This window comes from Molossus molossus, unplaced genomic scaffold, assembly GCF_014108415.1.
Source record: "Molossus molossus isolate mMolMol1 unplaced genomic scaffold, mMolMol1.p scaffold_m16_p_21, whole genome shotgun sequence".
Taxonomy (NCBI): domain Eukaryota; kingdom Metazoa; phylum Chordata; class Mammalia; order Chiroptera; family Molossidae; genus Molossus; species Molossus molossus.
The window spans coordinates 35,156,221-35,177,530 of record NW_023425357.1 but is presented as its reverse complement, the minus strand read 5'-3'; the positions used below and the strand labels follow the sequence as shown (position 1 = coordinate 35,177,530).

The 21,310-nt window shown below is 33.2% G+C and overlaps 1 protein-coding gene across 8 annotated transcripts in view; it reads left to right on the top strand.

Annotated features, from left to right (window-relative positions):
- The window catches only part of NFAT5 (nuclear factor of activated T cells 5), a 128,648-nt gene that overhangs the window by 49,976 nt on the left and 57,362 nt on the right, over window positions 1-21,310 (top strand). For 5 of the 8 annotated variants that reach the window (XM_036273842.1, XM_036273840.1, XM_036273846.1 and 2 more), the window contains one exon: window positions 5,699-5,824. In XM_036273842.1, coding sequence (XP_036129735.1) covers window positions 5,767-5,824 — 58 coding nt within the window. In that variant the 5' untranslated portion in view covers window positions 5,699-5,766. Of the gene's footprint in view, window positions 1-5,698; window positions 5,825-8,104; window positions 8,193-16,199; window positions 16,312-21,310 lie in introns of those variants that run through there. The other 3 variants (XM_036273848.1, XM_036273847.1, XM_036273844.1) reach the window with 1 other exon arrangement.

Below are 21,310 nucleotides of genomic sequence, written 5' to 3'. Positions count from 1 at the left end.
TAGATTCGATATTTTAGTAAAAAGAATATTTGTGAACCCACTGTCAGCCAATTTATTTCTGCTTCTTCTGTCTTACCTCCTTGTCTCCTCATTAAAGGAAACCATTGCCCTAAACTTTATATTTATTATTCCCTTCTTTTGTTTTATCACGTGTTTTTCATTTTTTACTACTTACTACAACCTCAGATTCTTTTTTTTTATTTGTTTATTTAATCCTCACCCGAGGACATTTTTCGATATTTTGTTCAGATAGAGTGGGAGGGAGAGAGAGAGAGGGAGAAACATCTACGTGAAAGGGACACATTGAGAAACCTACGTGAAAGGTTGCCACCCGCAAGACCCAACCAGGGGCAGGGGACAAACTGCAACTGAAGTACATGCCCTTAGTAGGAACCGAACCCGGGTCTCTCTGGACTGCAGGCTGACCCTCTAACCGCTGAGCCAAACCGGCCAGGGCCAACCTCAGATTCTTTATTGGTAAAACCTACATCACAGAAATGTTTTGAAATTAAGTCAGAATATGTATATATTGTAATGAACTTTGCATAGCACTTGCCTCCTGCCACAAATGCTTAATAAACAGCGGCTGTAATTATATTATTAATGTTGTTACTTTGCTGAGAGAGAACAGAAAAACATGCTCTTCTTAGCTGTTTTCTTTGTTTTATCTCTCTGGACTCTTGTTGGGGAAAGTGAGGGAATATGGGGGTTTGAAGTCTTTTCACCTTTTCCTGGAACTGAGCAACATGTAGAATGAAGCAGTAGAGAATGGGATTTGGGCGACCATCTGTTAGGGAACAGATTTCCCAAATGAGAAGGGGGGAGAAAAGTCTGCACTATTAAGTGACCAATTTTTTCCTTCTCTTGCACTGCTTTGTGACTTCATGATAGAATTTCTGTCAACTTTGAGTTTGATGCAGTATAGTGAGACTCTCAACCCCTCATAGCCAGTGTTAAAGAATAAAGGACCAAATTGACCCAGAAATAATCAGTGACAAAAATGGATCAATTAGAATTTACTGATGACTAAGCAAACAAGCCAGCCAGTCAGCCTCTTTTTACACTGTTCACTTTCCCACCCAATTTTAAGAAGCATTCGTTTGCTTTCAATATCTGAAAATTACTTCATTCCTTCATTTCTTCCTTCCCCCTAATTGCCCTGGGTTCTGCACTATTGTACCAACATTAGACAAATTCTCTTTTCTGAACTTGTTCTCCCTTCTTGCCTAATTTCTTTTATCATACACTTATGTTAATAATTTATGTTAACAGTTACTTATTATAGCACACTTGCCCTAATTCTACTACATGGATATTTAAGCAGTTGTATTGGGATTTTGGTCAACTAAAACTCATAATGAACCATTAAATTAATTAAACATTATTGCACAAATTATTAGTAACATTAATAGAAAAATATGTAAGACAGCAGTTACCCAATCCTGGCAGACCAATGACAGAATTTTTTAGAAAACAAAAGTAAAATCATTTCTAAATTTTAAAAAGAGTAAGTGCATTTAATTACTTTGCACAAGATCAATTTTTACCATCTGTTACATTAATCCTTACTAAATACTACTTTATTCTTTTGGGCAGATATTTTAACCTTTTATGATCTGTGATTATTATGACATACAGAAGCGTGTGTCATTTACAAATTCCATACTTTTGTTCAAATTGTCAATATATAATAACTACCTCACTCCAGGATGAACCTATACATTTTGGGTGCTGGTGCTTAGAGTCATCTATTTTATTAAGTCTACATTTCTTCATAAGAACTTTGAAAGCTTTTCATCAGACATTTCACTAATTTAGGATAACTATGCCTATAGATTTTTTCTGATCCTCTAGTAGAAGAGGCTGAAAAAGCAAATTAGATTTGTTTGCAATTTGACATTCTTCGTAATTTCACTTTTCACAAATAGAAGCTATGTCCATGTTTATTTATGACTACTTGTTCAGGAGTTCTTTCATTGGCTATTGGAGACTGTGAAAGTGTTTAATTTGGATTGAATGTAAGACTAAATGACAATAGTATTAACAGCATAATATATATTTCTTTAATCTTATGTCTTATGAGAAGCAGATTTTAGGAGTAAGGCCATTCAGTATATATGGTCAAGTTATACAGTTACAGCTTAGAGGGAATATATGTGAGATACTGGAGTAAAAGAAGAGTTTAAATGAGGATTTAATGTCTTAGTTTGTTTAAAGTAGCAGACCCAACCCAGTACTGTGAAGTCAGATCCTGTGATGGTAATGACTATATTAACTGCTGCTTTCCTTTGCATAGAATAGGATAAAACTTCTGACTTTTTAAAATTTCCAAACACTTGAGTCAGTTAATTAGAAAATACCTTTGATGAATAAATGAATTCATCCATGCTTTGTACCCCTTCCATTTGACCTTTCATGTTACTTGATTTGTTTTAGGGGACAGGCTATGGGAAGAGCTGCGATATAAGTTCTGTATTTAGTTACTTTCCAGTGTATTCTTATTAGCATTGCTTTTATACCTCTAATGTAGACTCAACTTTATACCCTTCTTTGGGAAATGTAAGAGTGTTTCAGTCCACAAGGGTTTGTTTTGATTTTATTTATTTTAGTAATTAGAGAAGTAGAGAAATAGTCTCAACCAGTAAAGTGCTATTAGTGATGGGACTATTATGAGGATAATTTTTTTCCCTTGACATAATTGCATTCTCTTTTCATCTAAGCTGATTTTTATTTTCAAATTTCCTTTTTGTTTAGAAAATAAAGACTTGAATATGTTTCTCTTTTTTGTATAAGAACTCTTGTTTTTAACATGGATTGAGAAAAATAATTGTATTAAAATCAGTATTTGATGACCTGATGGCATTTCTGTTTTAATTAAGTTCTCCCTATATTATTTGAAAGCTAGAAGTAATTTAAGGCTTTCAGCAACATTTTAACAAGCTGAAACCTTTCAATCGGCATATTATATATAGTCAGACACATCAAATTTGCTAAATGCTTTGGAGATGTAAATTTCAAGTGTTAGGTAATAGTTCTTCAAAAGAAACTTCTAAATTGATTACTTTTTTTAAAAAATCTTCATCAAAGATATGTTTTTATTAATTTGAGAGACAGAAACATTGATGTGAGACATGTCCGTTGGTTGCTACCCATACCACCTCGACCAGGGATCGAACTCGAATATTCAGTATGTGCCCTGACTTAGAATGGAACCCGCAACCTTTCTGGTGTATGGGACTACACTTGAACCAATTGAGCCACCCGGCCAGAGCTAAATTGATTCTTTAATGCAAATGATATAGTACAACTTCTAATTTTAGCTTTCCTTCACACATTTATTCTTACCCCTATCCACATCAAAGTTAACATACATACTTTAATGGTTACCTGGGAGGATCGAAATATTTATCAATTCAGTAATCAGTTAACCAAAAGTACTGTTTGTTACCAAGGCTAAAATGTCTTATATGGCTACCTGTGATATTTTATTTTATTTTATTTTTTTCTTGCAAAATACTTGTGGTAGCCCTGGCTGGTTTGGCTCAGCAGTTGGAGCGTCGACCTGCGGACCAGAGAGTCCCGGGTTCGGTTGCCACTAGGGGCATGTAGAAAAAAAAAAAAATACCTGTGGTATTTTAATCACGCATATAAATAATAAATAATCTTCTTAAATTGTTAGAATGTTGGGTTTCATGGACTACGTATTAGGCAAGTTCCTTAAACTCTGCCTTGGTACTTTGGAAACTGGGCGTATGATTCGAATTGATGTTTTGAGTTTCTTCCAGATGCTGATTCTACTATGTTTAGAGGATATGTTGAGAATTCTTTCTGTCCAAAACCCATATAATAATAACTATAAAATAATTTTTAGCCCTGGCCGGTTTGGCTCAGCGGTTAGAGCGTTGACCTGTGGTCTAGAGAGACCCGGGTTCAGTTCCCGCTAGGGGCACGTACCTCGGTTGCGGTTTGTCCCCGGCCCTGGTTGGTCGTGTGGGTGGCAGCCACTCCATGTGTTCCTTTCACATCGATGTTTCTCTCTCTCTCTCTCCCCTCCTCTCTCTCCCTCCCACTCTATCTGAACAAAAAATGGAAAAATGTCCTCGGGTGAGGATAAAAAAAAAGAAAAAATAATAATTTTTAAACAGTAGATATAAATTTAATTTTATGGAAATTAGAATATTATAAAATACATTATAAAGAATAATATTCTTGCCCTGGCCAGTTTGTCTCAGCTGTTGAGCAACGGCCTGCAGACCAGAGAGTCCTGAGTTTGGTTCCCGCTAGGGGCACGTACCACAAAAAAAAAAATAATAATATTCTTGCCTTGCTGGTGTGGCTCAGTAGGTTGAGCATCATTCCACACACTAGGTCACGGTTGGAGTCCCTGTCAGAGCACATGCCCAGGCAGTAGGTTAGATCCCCAGTAGGGTGCATGCAGGAGGCAGCCTATCGATGTTTCTCATTGATGTTTCTATCTCCCTCTACCTCTCCCTTCCTCTCTCTGAAATCAATAAAAACATTTTTTTTTATTTTTAAAGAAATAATATTCTTGCCCTGGCTAGTGTGGCTTAGTTCCTCCCAGAGGTCTCCAGTTCAGTTCCCCATCAGGGCACATACCCGGATTCCTGGTTCGATCCCTAGTAGGGGGCGTGCAGGAGGCAACTGATTGATGGTTCTCTCTCATCAGTGTTTCTCTCTCTCTCCCTCTCCCTTTCTCTCTCTAAAATCAATAAAAACCTTTGTTTTTTTATCCTCAACTGAGGACTTTTTTTTTGCATTTATCTTTAGATAGAGCAAGAGAGGGAGAGGGAGGAAGTGAGAGAGAAACATCGATGTGAGAGAGACACATCGAGTGGCCGCCACCCACATGACCCCAACCAGGGTGGGGACAAACCGCAACCAAGGTACATGCCCTTAGCGGGAACCAAACCAGGGACTCACCGGTCTGCAGGCCAATGCTCTAACCGCTGAGCCAAACTGGCCAGGGCAATAAAAACCTTTCTTTTAAAGAAAGAAATAATACTATTTAATCTTGAATACAAAAGTAATTATAATCTAATATAGGCAATAGTACTTTCTGATTTAAGAGTATTCTATACTTGTACCTTTATAGATTTGGAGATTTTTCAGAGTAAGAAGTATTTCCTTGAGCCATGACATTCATTTTTTGGCTTCATTAGAAAGGAAAAATGCATTATGTTAGCAAATTAAAGTATTTGCTCAAAGGTGCTGTGTGAAAGAGCAGGACTAGACTAATGGTCTACTTGGAGAAAGCAGTTTAAAGCTGATATTCTATCTAATATAGCTATCTCAGTATGTGAAGGATGGTAGTTACACATTATTATACAGAGAGAGATTAGAACATCTTGGGTTATTTGACATTCTTCTATTCTGTCTAGTTTTATCCAGTTTTATAATTTAATAACTTTTTCTGGAAACCAATTTAAGAATAAGGGATAATGCTAAGAAGAAAGCAGGGGCAGAATTAATGGAAAATTTATTCTTCTGTTCAATAATATTATATAATAAAAGAAAAATATTTGCTAGTAATTTTTTACAACAGTAATTTTATGGAGTTTGCATGTGTGTATGAATAATATAGTTCTCCTCATGTATGAAAAAGACATTTGTGCTCATATATTAGGTTATTGACTTACACTGTTTTCAAATTTTTTCTCCCCCCAACCCCCTCCCACAGAATCTGTCTATGATCTTCTCCCAAAGGAGTTACAGTTACCTCCATCTAGAGAAACAGCTGTAGCATCAATGAGTCAGACAAGTGGTGGTGAGGCAGGCTCGCCTCCTCCAGCTGTAGTTGCTGCTGGTATGCATTTCATTTTACTTTATTAAAGAAAACTAGGCTGTTATCTGGCCAACATGAACAGTGCTGGTAGAGTTCATATCAAAAAGAGTGTGATTTGAGGCTTTGTTTTAGGAGGTTTTAAAATATATACTTAAAATTAAAATTTTTCAATATAATTTTATTGATATAATTATTATGTCTTAAAGTTTCACATTGGCACATCTGTTAGTACCATCTCCTAGAATGGACCTTACCTTCAACCATGGGAATGAGTTTAAATCTCTGTGGTTGACTGTATATAAGAAGGTTAAATACCAAGCCATGGGAATAGAAAATATTTGTTAAATTATATTTTTAAATTATTTTAGTTAATTTGCTTTGAAAAACAAAAAAATTTTTACTTTGTATAATCTGAAAAAGGACTCAAACACTCAAGTCTTTTTTCTGTTTGTGGCATCTTACTATATAACCTTTTCCGTACATTTAAAAACATATGTGACTTTATAGTTATTTTAAATTCAGTTGAAAAATAATGGAAGATTTGAATGTAATATTTATATAAAGACATTTTTATATCAATTTAAAAAATGGAAATTAATTTTTGAAATTTATCAAGCTTATTTTTACTCAGCTCTCAAGTCATACACTTTATATAAAACTGGCTCAGACTTTGATTGGATTAGAATAAAAGATTGACATACAAGCTAACAGAAAAAAGTCTTGATTAGTGATACATTAATAGTAATGCTTTAAAAAAATTAGATTGCCCAACTGTGTTTTTCTTTTAGTTGGGTTTATAGACTACTAAGTGTGTTTAGTTTAAAAAAGGAAAAAAATATATATATACTCTGAAGTTTTATCTGTCCTACTAATTAGAGGTTTCTTGTCTAATATGATACCTCTCACCTTTTCAAATAGTATTTAAAGTCCATCAGAACACTGTTTTTAGTAAATTCTTTTTGTTTCAAAAGAACAGTGAAGTGAAAGGTTGTTATTTAAATGAGGATATTGGTACTATAGTAGAACTTCATATATTTTTTTTGTATGTGTTAACCTATGTACCATTAACCTTGTGTAGCAATCTTTTCCCTGAGCTGTATAGTACCGTTTGCTGCCTTGCTAGTTGAGGGCAGGAAAACTTGAAACATGGCAAAGAAAATTATCAGCCCTGCTCACTGTTCATGTGTTGCCAGACATTTTCTAACAGATACTGTGGATTTAATTGTGAACTTTTTAGTAGTGAAATTGGTAAGATGACCTGGTTTCACTTTATATCCACTGGGTTTCTAAAATGTTCCTAAATATTTTTTCTGGAATTTAAAGTTTTAATCTAGTTTAAAATTTATACCAGAAAATGAAAGATGAAAAAAGATTTTTTAATGAAATATTTCACTTTAAGTCCACAGATAGAAATTGACTAACTGATTTCTTTTGAGATTGTTTTTAAAGACATATTGAATCTGTATAGAACTAAAAGTCTGTTTCTTCTGTGCTTTTTAACATCTGTTGACAGTAGATCCAGTTCCTTTTAAAAGCTGAAAAAATGTTAGCTAGGTTTGGGGAAAAGAACAACACTTCCTTTTAAATAATACCAAACTGAATTTCAGAAATTTTTATATATAAATATTGAAAGTTCTTGAACTTGGGTCACTAATGGAATATTGATCCTTTCTTCCTCCCTCTATCCCTTTCTCCATATATTTGAGAAAATCCTCTCCAGTTAAATTAGATTGAAAGCTATCAGTTGAAAAATCCTGAAAATAAGATAATTAACCCAGGAAGTATTCTGAAGTAAAAAAATTCTTATTAGATTGAGAAGTTATTGACTTTGTAATGATGGTAAAGAGGAGTAAGGAGGTAACCTTGACAGTTTTCTTATATTCACGAACAAAAAGTTTCTGTGATTTAAAACCAAATCATTTATAATTTTTAAAACACAAATTTAGTGTTAGTAACCAACATAGTCTTATTCTAGGATTCTAATGTCTTATTGGTAGAATAAGGTCTTTGTCACATAACATTATAGGTAAAGAGAGTTTAAATTAGAAAATAATTATTTTAGGGAGATCAATTAGTAGATGTCATTATAGTTGCCTTTTTTATTTGACCTATTAATATCCTTAGTGACATAATTATCAAAGAGAGAGATTTAGAATAAATTATCAGTTACTTAGTGTTTTCTGGAAAAAAGACTAGATTTCTTGGGAAAGGCACATTAATTCAGACTTCTGTGAGTTTTTTTAATCTATAGCATTTGCTGTTTAAGTATGAAATGCATAAAAATGATGACTCTTGATGTAGTTAATTCTTCAGAGTTTTGAAGGAGCCGGATTGGCTGCTATCAGTTATGAGGGCCTGGTGGGAACAGACTTCTAGTTCTGCTGTAAAGGTTTGTGTTTCACAACTTCTAAATCAATTTAAATTTTAAAATTTAGAAGCTGGGCATGTAGGTGTTCATGTACATTCTTTATTACTTACTTATTAAAAATGTGTTTCTCAAATTCACCAAACTAGATATTTTCCCTTTACATATTACTGAGGGAATGAATAAACATGCTGCTCCTAATCCACAATCCAGAATATTGGGTAAAAGAGTGTCTCTCAAATCTTTTTCTGCCTCTATACTATTTCTACTTTTACATACTTCCAGCAATAACATCTTTTTATCCAGTAAGTCCCAGGGGTTGAAGGTAGGGGAAAGAGTACTTCTACACCACCCCTCTCCTCTCCATGGGGTCAACAGTCAAAATCTGGGAGGTGTAGTTGAGAATCACCAGTCTGAAATTTGTATTCCTCTCCGTTTTTTAAAGACCTCTATTTTTGCCCCATAAGAAAGAGTAGTTAAGAGTATGAAGTTAAATATGTGAATGAATAAAAGTTTTAGAAATACAGACTTTCCGAACAGTATTATTATAGTTAATAGAGAGGCCATTTTCCTAACACAAAAAAGTTATCCAAATGAATTGGTGCTGTTTTTTTAGCAAAATGAGTTGATCAAGAAGAAATATAAATTGTGAAAGGATTCTTTTTGCTGTGTGTGTGATTCCTGTAGTATAGATTCTAAAGAACTAAAATGTATTTAGGAGAAATAAAGCAGTTATACCAGAATTTGGGGTTTTTGAAAAGATACATGGCAGATATATATTTTTTTAAAATAACAGCTTGATTGAGATATAGTTAAATGTATTTTTTAAAAATATTTTTTCTTTATTGATTTTAGGATGAGAGGAAGGGAGAGAGAGATAGAAACATCAATGAGAGAGGACATCGATTGGTCGCCTCCTGCATGCCCCCCCAATGGGGATTGGGCTCACAACCTGGGCATGTGCCCTGACCAGGAATTGAACAGGTGACCTCTTAGTGAATGGGTCAACCCTCAACCACTGAGCCACACCAGCTGAGCTAATTAAATGTATTTTATTTTTATTTTTTTATTTTTTTATTTTTTTATCCTCACCCAAGGACATTTTTGCATTTATCTTCAGATAGAGCTGGAGGGAGAGAGGGGGGAAGAGAGAGAGAGAAACATTGATGCGAGAGAGACACATCGAGTGGTTGCCACCCACATGACCCCAACTGGGGCGGGGACAAACTGCAACCAAGATACGTGCCCTTAGCGGGAACTGAACCGGGACTCTAGTTTGCAGGCTGACGCTCTAACCGCTGAGCCAAACCGGCCAGGACTAATTAAGTGTATTTAAAATCTACTTACATGTTTATAGATTTTATCATTAGATTTACTGAATTTGTGTAAAATAGGAGGACTTTGACAGAAGTTGACAATAAACTTTGATCTTTTTTTTTTTCTTTTTCTTAATCCTCACCCAAGGATACTTTTCCATTGGTTTTCAGATAGAGTAGGAGGGATAGAGGGAGGTAGAGGGAGAAAGAGAAACATCAGTGTAAGAGAGACACATCTATTGAATCCTGCACAACCCCAGCCAGGGTCAGGGATTGAACCACAACTGAGGTACATGCCCTTGACCAGAATCAAACCCAAGACTCTTTGGTCCGCAGGCCAGTGCACTAACCACTGACCCAAACCAGCCAGCACTAAACTTTGGAACTTTGGTCATTTTAATAAATTAAATTATTTTCTTATTCTATCCTAGACTTTATTTGTCTTCAATTTGAGATATGGCATGATGTTTATTATTTATTAGTTTATATCAAAATATGATTTTGCTAAGGTGACTGTTTCTTTAAAATTTTTTTATTTTAGTTTTTGAATAGACAGTGAATTAATCAAACCATACATTTTATAATTCAGATAATCTTAAGAATAACTAATTAGTAATTTGTTTGTTATTTTCATTTCAGTAATTACATATATGTACTCTTTTTCAGAGTAGTATATTCTTTGTAGCAGTTTTTACATGTATAGGTATATACACTCATAAAGCATGTGCAATACAAATCTCTGTTGAATATTTCCACTAGTTGGATCACTGGAGATTTTTAACGGTTTAATTTAAATTAATAACTTTACATGAAGTGATCCATATAATAAACTTCTCTGTTAGAAGAGACTAATTAAATAGTGCTTTGAATTCTATGACCCAGAAATTAATGAATCTCAAATACCTAAGAGGTATTTTCTATACTGAAATAACTTAATTGAGTTCTATTTACACTGTAGAACACACTAAAGAACTAAATTAATATTCTATAATCAAAGAACAACTATGCTTTAATTCATTTCAGACATATAAATCACCTATACTAAAATTTTAGAAATTCCTAAACCATCCATAACAACAAAACTCTACAAAAACTGAGTTGAAAAAAATATAAGTTGTCATTTTTTAGTTCTTACTGTGTGATAGGAATTATACCAGGCAATTTGCGTATTATCATATCTCAATCCTTCCAAGCACAATATACTTCTCTTCTTTCTTACTGGGGTCTAAGTGCTTTTCTCCTTGCCATTGTATCTTAGGGAATTTAGGATTGTGTGCTGCTCTCACCTCAGTTAAGGAAACACAGGATCCTGGAAGGCACTGCATAGGATATTGAGTTGAAAAAGCTATAACCCTTCTCCTCTGCAAGTTTCAGGATCTTCAAAATGGGAATATGATTTCTAGAAGAATATTACTTATGAATAGAAGTGATTCACAACAACAGAATTGTATAGCCCATTGAATTTATAACAAATTTACTGGTGTTAGAAATTACTTACAGTTTTATAATTTGGATTTTCATTAGCTGACTAAATTTGAGGAATAAATTTGCCTTTGGTTCCTTTCCTGGGTTAACTAGGTTAACGTATTTCAGAATTTTGGCCATTTATGTACTATATTATTCCTAAGATTACATCCAAAGCCTGTTGACAAGAAAGGTAATCCACCTATGTAACCTATGTATTGATGTTGTGGCTAAAATGTAAGCTGATCTTGGTTATTCCATATGGCCATCTCTACTTTTCCTAGAAAACGACTATTTCCAGAAGAAAGTCAGATCCTACTTACAAATATGTTGCAATTATGTTTACTCCTCATTCTGTCTTCTTATTAAAATTACTAAATACATTTATACATATACAAATATGTATGTATATATGTGTAGATTTATGCTAACATCTGCCTTATTAGAATGAAAAACATAAGCAAACTTAGGCTATACCAGTTAATTCAGAGATAACTACCAATTCAGGAGGCTATCCATATTATAAATTTTAATTGACAGAAAGTATCCATGGTATATTATTGATTTATTCCTTAAATTTTCCCTTTTTATTGTTCTCAATTTTTAGCAATAACTTTTATAAATATTGTAATACAGCCCTGACCAGCTTGGCTCAACAAAGAAAGCATCAGCCTTCTGACCAAAGGGTCTCAGATTTATTTCCCAGTCAAGGGCATGTACCTCAGTTGCAGGCCTGGTTGGGGTCATTTGGGAGGCAACCAATCAATGTATCTCATATTGATGTTTCTCTCTCTCCCCACCCTATCCCTCTCTCTCTGTACCTCCCCGCTTCCTACTCTATCTAAAAAAAATTAATGGAAAAATATCCTTGGTGAGAATTAAAAAATGTATTTGTAGATAAATAGATAGAGATACTCAGTTTCTGATAGAATAAACACATTTTTAGATTACCTGAGTCTGTAGAATAGCATTTTGAAACTGTTCACAGATTCTCATTCATAGGCCAAATACATATAAAGTTGATACAATTTCTATTTTTCAGTGTTTTGTACAATTTTGCATTATTATGCACAGAAGTGTAATTACTTTTTATAGCACCAATAAGATTGATAATATCAGAAGAAAAACGTATTACCATAACTCAGCAATTTTTAACCCTTTTTTTCATCTCATGGCACACATAAAATAATTACTAAAATTCTGCAGCACACCAAAAAATATATTCTTGCTGATATAACAAAAAAAGATATAATTTTGATTGATTTATAGAGAAATATTAATAATAATAATAGTAATTGTCTTCCCCTTTTTGTTCCAAAGTGACTTTTTAAAAAATCAGGTGCCTGTACTTGTATGTAAGGATTTCTGGTACCAAGAATTAACCAATTAAACACAACCTTATTATGTGACATGGCTAAGAATATGCATTTCTATTATATGACCTGTATTTATGGTTCAAGACAAGGCATTTATACCCAACAGCTATTGTGTTAGCTGTTGTCATTTTTTATTTTACAATCTAAGGGAAAAAGAGGTCAGTGCCCCTGACTTGTCAGGTATTGCATGTTTTAAAATTTTTTGTGGCATACCAGTTGAAAATTGCTACCATAACTAATTGTTTTATAAGAATTAGTTGTATAAATAATAGTAATAAAGTTGTATTAATAACATCCCAGCTGGGACAGGAGTGAAGGGAAAATATTTCATAACTTAAAAAATACCGGTTGGGCCCTGGCTGGTTTGGCTCAGTGGTTGGAGCGTCGGCCTGCAGTCCAGAGAGACCCGGATTCGGTTCCCACTGGGGGCATGTGCCTCAGTTGCAGTTTGTCCCCGGCCCTGGTTGGGTTGTGAGGGTGGCAGCCACTCGATGTGTCCCTTTCACGTCGATGTTTCTCTCTCTCTCTCTCTCTCTCTCTCTCTCTCCCACTCTATCTGAACAAAATATCAAAAACAAAAAACACCAGTTGGCAGCTGATTAAAATAGTAAAAATGCCCAATGCACTATGCCCTGTAAAAGTAACAAAGGTGTGGCATATATTAGATACTCAATGAATTTTTTTCACATAAATACAAATATTTGTTCATTGAAAGTGTTTTTTTAGTCCACTGACATAAAATTCATTCTTCCCCTATCATTCCTTCATAATAAGGTATTGTCAATTAAATCAGAAAATGAATGAGAAAACATCACAACATGCAAGGTCCATATGACCACGATCTAGATTAAAACAAACACATACACACACATATTATAGTTTTATTTCTATTTCTTTCTTTATTTTTAATCCTCACCTGAGGGTATTTTTTCCCATTTATCTTCAGATAGAGTGGGAGGGAGGGGGAGAGAAAGAGACAGAGAAACATCAATGTTAGAGAAACTCATTGATTGGTTGTCTCCTGCACTACCCCAATCAGGGCCAGGGACCGAACCGCAACCAAGGCGTGCTCTTGGCCGGAATCCAACCTGTGACTCTCTGGTTTGCGGCCAACACTCCAGCCGCTGAGCCAAACTGCCCAGGGCTCTACTTATTTTTTTGAACATATGAAATAAAATAAAATTAGTATGAGCTTTGGAATCATAAAGAACTAATTTGAATCTCATTGTTGTCATATCATTTCTTTAATATAGACAATCTGTGGAAGTTAAATAAATTTCTAGTACTATTACCCCTGAAACTAGACAATAATACCAACTTTTTTGTAATGTTACTACAAACATAAATATATAAAATATTTAACATTACCTGATAATTAGTGCTTATTCAATAAACATTGACCTTCCCTCCAATATGTTTCTCATTGTATTTATTAGTATTGTTTTTAAAAATAGATCTTATTTTTATAGATGTAAATTTTTAAAAATCTTACTTAGCTTCTTTCCATTCTCACTCAGTTTTTTATCTTAATTTGAAGTTTTGCATATCAGTCAAGACATAGTCGTACACATGGACCATGGGGTTTATTTTCTGACTTATTCTTTTACATTGACACTCTCTCAGTGGGAACCCTTGTATATAAAAGGAATATTGATAGAGATGAGTCATAGAACAGACAGTTCCCAAGAGGAAGATTCTGTAAAGTTGACTAAGCAATTTATGACTTCTATTTTTTTTTTTTCCCCTAGACAATTTATTTTGTCTACAATTGGATCTAATATACGCTCTAATCCAGACACAGTTGTAAAACCTGATTGGTTAATGAAATTAGAAGGTTTAGTAATACAGATACTTTTTTTTTGGTCACCTCTTAAAAAAGCAATGTGAAAACATGGAACTAGTATTGGCAGGAATACCTTTATTATTTATAGACTATTTAAAAATGTATTATATGATAAAGCATTGAAGTGATCTTCAAATAGTATCCCTCATAACTTTTTCTCTCCAGTTTTTAAGTTACTATAGTAATAATCTGTTTTGTCTTAAAGTAACAGTACCTTTCAAATGGTACAAAAGTTGTCCCTTTTTTTAAAACTTGAAGTTCCTAAACTCTTTGACAGTATAATAAATTTAGTTATCAGCTAGTATAATTATTTATTTAACTTTTATAAATATTGTGATTTACTCAGTTTCTGATGGAATAAGCACATTTTTATATAATCCTGCCTTGATAGAATAGCAGTCTAAAACTGTTCAAAGATTCTTGACCATTCTTTTGTGTTTGAATTATTTGAGGTAGAGGATTCTTTCTGGGACTTAGTCTTTTCACCCAGTGTTAACCAGTGATGTTATCCTGTAGTATTTAAATCACTAGATAATAGAAAGCATCTTTCTTTTCCAGTTGGAAGGGATTTAAAAACCAAATTATATAATATGCACCTCATATATGTTTTACATTGTACTTAGATACTTTGGGTTGAATAGGACAAAATATATATTTAAAACATTGCTCTAAGTGTCAGGACACTTAAAAAATTTTGTAAGCATTTTTCATGAAACACTCTTTAATAAATATTACGTGGTTCCCCCTCCTCCCTCCTTCCTTTCTCCCTCCACTCTCTTCCCTTCACCCTCCTTCCACCCTCCACTCTTTTTCCACTCTCCACCCTCCTTCCATCCTCCACCCGCCACCCTCCATCTTCCTCCGCTCTCCACGCTCCTCCCTCCACACTCCTCCCTCCACCCTGCACCCTCCTTCCACCATCCACCTTCTCCCTTCTCCACCTCCTCGCTTGTCCTACAAAAAAAAAAGAAAAGAAAAAGAAAAAAAAAATAATAATAAATAAATATTCTGTGAATATATTAATAGCACACTGACAAAGTAATAATTATTTTAGGATTATTCAGATTAAAAATGGGAAGGTAATTATTGTATAATATTAGAATCCTGACTGGCGAAGAAAAAGATGGTCTCCAGTAAATCAGTAACAAACTTTTCACCTTCAGCAATAGTGTGATATATATTTTTTAAAAATAGAACCTTCAGCCCTGACCAGTTTGGCTTAGCAGTAGAGCATCGGACCACGGATCAATGAGTCATGGGTTCAATTCTGGTCAAGGGCATGTACCTTGGTTGCAGTTTATTCCCAGCCCTGGTTGGGGTCATGCAGGAGGCAACTAACCGGTTGAAAGATCTCACATCGATCTTTCTCTCTCTTTCTCTCTCCCTCCCTCCCACTCTATCTGAAGATAAATAGAAAAATGTCCCCAGGTAAGGATTGTAAAAATAAATGAATAAATAGAACCTCCAGAATCAGACATGTTATGCACAGTGGCACATCTAATTTAAAAGTGTAAATTGGTAACATTTTTGAGGGGGGATGAAGAAGTAGGTGGAAGTTGGCTGAGAAATGAAAATATTCTTTTGCTGCTAAAATGTAAATATTTCTTACGGTTTGAGTATATCCTCTTCCACTCTTTAAGTGAATTTGAGTAAGGGCACAACCTAAAACACCTGTGTGAGAGAATATTCTGGTTTCTGGATTAGATTGCATTAGTAAACTAAACAATTTGGTGAATATGAGTTAACAAGAATTCTGGGTAAGAAATTTCCCCATTTTCATTTATTTGGATGTGAATAATTTAATTTTTTAATGTTTGTTTTAAAACATTGCTTATTGTAGCATGTAAGCTTATGTTGGGTGGGAAAAGTACAAATGGGAAATTGAAACTGTTTTAAACATATAAATTAAATGATCGACCCTAAAATTTTTGTTTTTTAGGGGGGTGGTTTTTGTAAAGTAATCTGAATTGCTTATTTTATATGCTGGGATGCTAGCTGTTTTTTCTATTAATACACTTAACTTGCATTCTAGCTTCGCCATTCAGAGACAGGCATCGTGTGGTGGGTTTGTGACAGTGTCTATCAATAGTGAAGACAAATAGTGCCAGAGACACTTAACCCATCCAATCTCACCCAGGGTATAGGTCGGTTTTCAGACTTCTTCATAAGTCTTTTTTTCTTTCTTTCTTCCTTCCTTTCACTTTTTTTTCCTGTGTTTTTGTTTTGTTTTGTTTTTTTGGTTCTTTTTGTTTCTAAATAGTGGATTGATACTGATTGAAACTAAGATTTTTGGTAAAATTTTAAGCTTTACAGTAATACTGTAAGAAAAAAGAAAAGTAGAAAATGAAGTTTGGCATGTAAGGTGTTGACATAGCAGGTTTGCAGCCACTTTGTGTGTCCTAGATTTTTCAATCCCTTGACAACATAAATATTGGCCTTATAACTTTTTTTCCTCTCAATATCTTTAAAGTTCTTTGATGTGAAAATATATCTTTTTATCTGGTGATTTTTATCAGACAAGCTAGATATTTAGATCTGAAGATATTACCAATAAAAAAAAAATACTTAAAAACAATAACTAAGGTTGAACAGTAAATGTTTTAGACCAGAAATTATTTCTGAACATCCTGTGTTGATTTTTATTATTATTTTCTGAGCAGTCAGTAGTTTGCTCCTTCTCCGTTCCACTATTGGTTCATTTAACACACTTGTAAATTTTTATGGCTTTCTTAGGAAACTCGACTGATTTTTGCACTAATGTTGAAAAGCTATAAAATGTATGTGCTTATTTAAATGCTAAGGAGCACATTTTTATCTTGGAAGCTTAGTTAAATTAATTTCTGTCATATATTTTAAATCAGTAAAAGAAGGTATTTGTTTCTCCTGAGGACATTAAAGAATGTACTAATTTCAAAGCTTTCTATAAGAATTTTAATTAGTTCCATATGAAGTATATTTTTATGGTATTTTAAGCATTAAAATGATACAGTAATTAAAATAATTTCTAGTTTATAAATTTAGAAGTAGTAGTTCTGAAATTTAAAATATAGTTTAAACAAGAAGTATATAAAATCATGAGTTTCTATATGTGGTACCATTTAAAAATCTATTGTCATCCTTGTAATCAAATTAATAGTACTTGCAAATCTTCTGGGTTATCCATATAGATATTATCCGCCACTCTTTTTATCCCAACTACTTTGAGTATTCATAGTAAACCTTAATGATTCCATCTTCTTAAAAGAAGCCATATGTCCAACTTAAGTTCACCATCATTACTGGCATTTTATCTGGTAATTGGCTACCCTTAATAATGGAATTATTAGAACACTATAGATGTGATACTTTTCTTCATTTATAAATTTGAGAATTAATCTATTTCAAGATTATAAATTAACATTGGTAAATTATAGAAATGGTGTGTTGGTTTTTTTTTTGTTTGTTTGCTATTCTGTCTGTGGTCACAGATAATACTATGGAAAAATAAAATTCTTCTAAGTTCAAAGATAGCTTTTTCATAAAAGAAAAAAATCAATAAAAGTTTATTCACACATTACTTAGGTGAAAGAATAAGAAAAAAATTTAAGAAAAACTTCCATCTTTATGAAGGATTGGTAAGAGATTTAAAGAACAAATAAAATTACAGTATAAAGTTATAAAACAATTACATTATAACTACTATGCTCAGTGAGAAAATAAAAGCAGTCAATAAAACATTTTTATGTTGGAGTTTTTGTATTTTAATATGCAACAATTAAGCATAATCTCTCCATTCCTAATAGGTAAAAATGGAGACTCAAAAAAAAAAAGTGGGGAAAGGTAGTTAGCATATTTTGTTTATAGAACTTATAAATGAAAAAGAATATATAGATGAAACAGGATTGCATTAGCATTTTTATTCTATAGAATGTTGATTCAGTTGTTTCTTGACATTTAATGATATATAGTGACCTTAAGCTATATTTATAATATTTCCAGGCATGATTTTTAGTGTTTTTTTGTGAAAGCTTAGAAATGACAAACTAGTGTTTAGAAATCTAATATGTTCTTGATATTTTTATGCATTTATTTTGATAGATAATATTAAGGATATTTTTTCTTAGTAAATGTATAGGTTAGTACACACATAGGTAATTTAGCTTATATATAGTTTCAAGAAAGAAAGTTATTAGAGTGCTCTTTGTAGAAATAGCGAATAGTTACCTGTAAACTCTTAAGTTCTGAACCTTTCCCTGCTATCAGATAATGCTATTATAGTAACGTATAGTCTAAGTAGTTTGAGTAATAAATCTTTTTTAAAAGAAACACATTGGTACATTTATTTGCCAGTTTAATTTTATGGTAACTCAGTACCTATATCAAATATTGGCTTCCCATAAATTAATTTAATAACAAATAACATGCAAGGTACTATGTTAGGTATTGGGAGAGTCTAAGTTAAGAAAGATATTGTCCATGTTCTTAAGGGGCTTATAGTTCTTTTCCTCTACCACCTCACTTGTCATTATTAATGTACTTTGGTGATGTCTTGCTAACCAGAATGTAACATCTTTATGTGAAAGATTTTATACACCATTATAATCACCATTAGAGCAACAATGATACTGTGATAAAGAGTTTTATAGTTCTGTCCAGCTGGTGTGGCTCAGTGGTTGAACATTGACCCATGCATCAAGAAGTCACTGGTTCGATTCCTTGTCAGGACACATGCTCAGGTTGTGGGCCCAATCCCCAGTGGGGGCCATGCAGGAGGCGACCAGTCAGTGTTTTCTCTCATCAATGTTTCTATCTCTCCCTCTCACTTCCTCTCTCTAAAATCAATAAAAGAAAAAAAGTTTTTTAAAAAGAGTTTTATAGTTTTATTTGTTATAGTCTTAAAATGAGTAGGATTTTGTAATTTAGGGTCACACTGATCTAGGCTTTAAAAAGTAATACTATTTTAAAATTAAAGGATGCTTACCACTACTGTCTTCTGACAGAATTTATATTTTCAGTTTCATAGTTTTGTGCTAGTTAACTTTTTAATTTAATAATTATATCCAGGAAACTGCAGGTGAAATATAAAAATTATGTGTTAGTTGTCCAAGGAAAATGTGTAGAATATTTTATTTTATGTAGGGTATGATATCACAGTTTGGCATACCTGTCCTGGAAAAGACATTCATGTATGATTATATCAGTTGGGTTTTATAAGTGTGTTAGTTTTGTTAAGATTTGCGAGATAAACTCATATAGTATACCAAAAAACAATGCTGGGTTATATCTTGCAGATTAAATTTATAAACACCACTTAACTTGCTTTGGAGTTCATAATTGCTTTTCACCTGTACTTTCCATCTGTCAAGGACAGGGATTCCTGCATTGTTCATGTTCTGCATTCTCATGTGCGTGGTACTTAGATTCAAAAAGTGTGGGTGGGGGTGCCCGGCCAGTGTGGCTGATGGGACATCGTCCCCTGGACTGAGAGATCCTAGTTCAATTCCCATTGGGGCGCATGCCCAGGTTTCAGGCTTAATCCCCAGTAGGGGGCATGCAGGAGGCAGCTGATCGATATTTCTCTCTCACATCAATATTTCTCTCTCTCCCTTCCTCTCTGTCTAATAAAAACATATTTTTTAAAAAGTGGGGGTGGGGGAAAGCTGTTTATAGAAATACAAGTTCACAGTATTCATGCTGCATGCTTTGTGTGTTCCACTGCAAATATTGCATGCTTCATACTTGCATTTCGCTGAAAATGTAAAACATGGACTTTTATACACAGAAAAATTGAGTTTCATTTTTGCCAATAGTTGGAACAGATGGAGGAATGTTAGACATAATAACTTTTCTATTTTTTTCTAAAATGAATTGTTTTATTTTTCAAAAATAAGAAAAAACTTGTTATTTAAACCCAAAGTGGCTACAAATCAGCTCCTAAACTGTCACTGACATTAGCATCTAGATTTTGTAGTTTTTACAGATCTTTTAAAATACTTATTTATTAAGAAAAGATTGCATTAATGCATGATACAAAATTGATCAATTTTTCTTTAAATTGGAATGCAGTTTAAAATGACTGAATTTTCCAATTTCAGCTACTGAATTTGACAAGGATACAAACTGGAAAATGGAACTGGTATCATCTAATTTTTCTAAGTTCTTTGACTTACGATAGTTGGGAATAATCTCTCCTGCAGCATTATGTAGATCACATTATTTATGCTAATATTAATTTTTATGCTCTTTAGTCTTGAAAGTAATGAAAATTTATGAGTGAATTTAGTTCTTTCAAATGATTTAAGTGTTTTTGTACATGTTTCATTTTAAAAATAGATTTTTGGCACTTGGCTTTTGTTATCTAAGCATTGGCATTCTTACATTTTACCCTTTATATTATAATTGATAGGAATGTTACAATTCCAGTAACTGCATATCACAATTTTAAGTTTCATTATACCACTTTAAAACAGTGGCATACTTGGCTATAGGTAGAAATTAATGTTAGATATAAATATATTTTTTAGTTGTCTGTCATGTAACCTATTTTTATTTTTTGTGTATACAATAATAAACCTTTCTATATCTTAAACAAGATAAAATGGTATTTGTTAAATTTTAGGACTGATAGTGTCCAACCTTAACATTATTAGTGTGCCTCTGTGTTTATGCTGTTAAGGACTTAAAGTAGCACTATTTTTCAACTGCCAGTTGCCACACATTTTGAAAAGATCTCCTTAAATCTTTTTTGCTAAGCCTAATAGATAAATGGTTTTATTTATTTATTTTTTTTAAAAAAACTTTTTTTATAGGAACCAATTCTGGTGATCTCCAGAAATTTTTCCTACTTAATTCTTTGTTGTTAGATTCCAGCCAATAAAATTTACTTTTACTCATTTTAGGAAATTCTTTTAATAGTTTAAATCAAGCAGGCCCTAATTTAGCAAGGACATGAACAGTGGTAACCAGTTGCTGACTGTGTAATTAAGTACTTTGTACGAGAAATCCATCTAATAATTAGTTCTCACTCTGCTTTTCATTCTGTCCTTTAGGATGGATTTATTTGTTTTAGAGATCATGGTTTTGAACTACCTCTTCCAACTTCTGGAGACCCTCAGTGGTTAACTTGCTTATCTTCTATAAATGAGCGTGTTCCAAATCAAATCT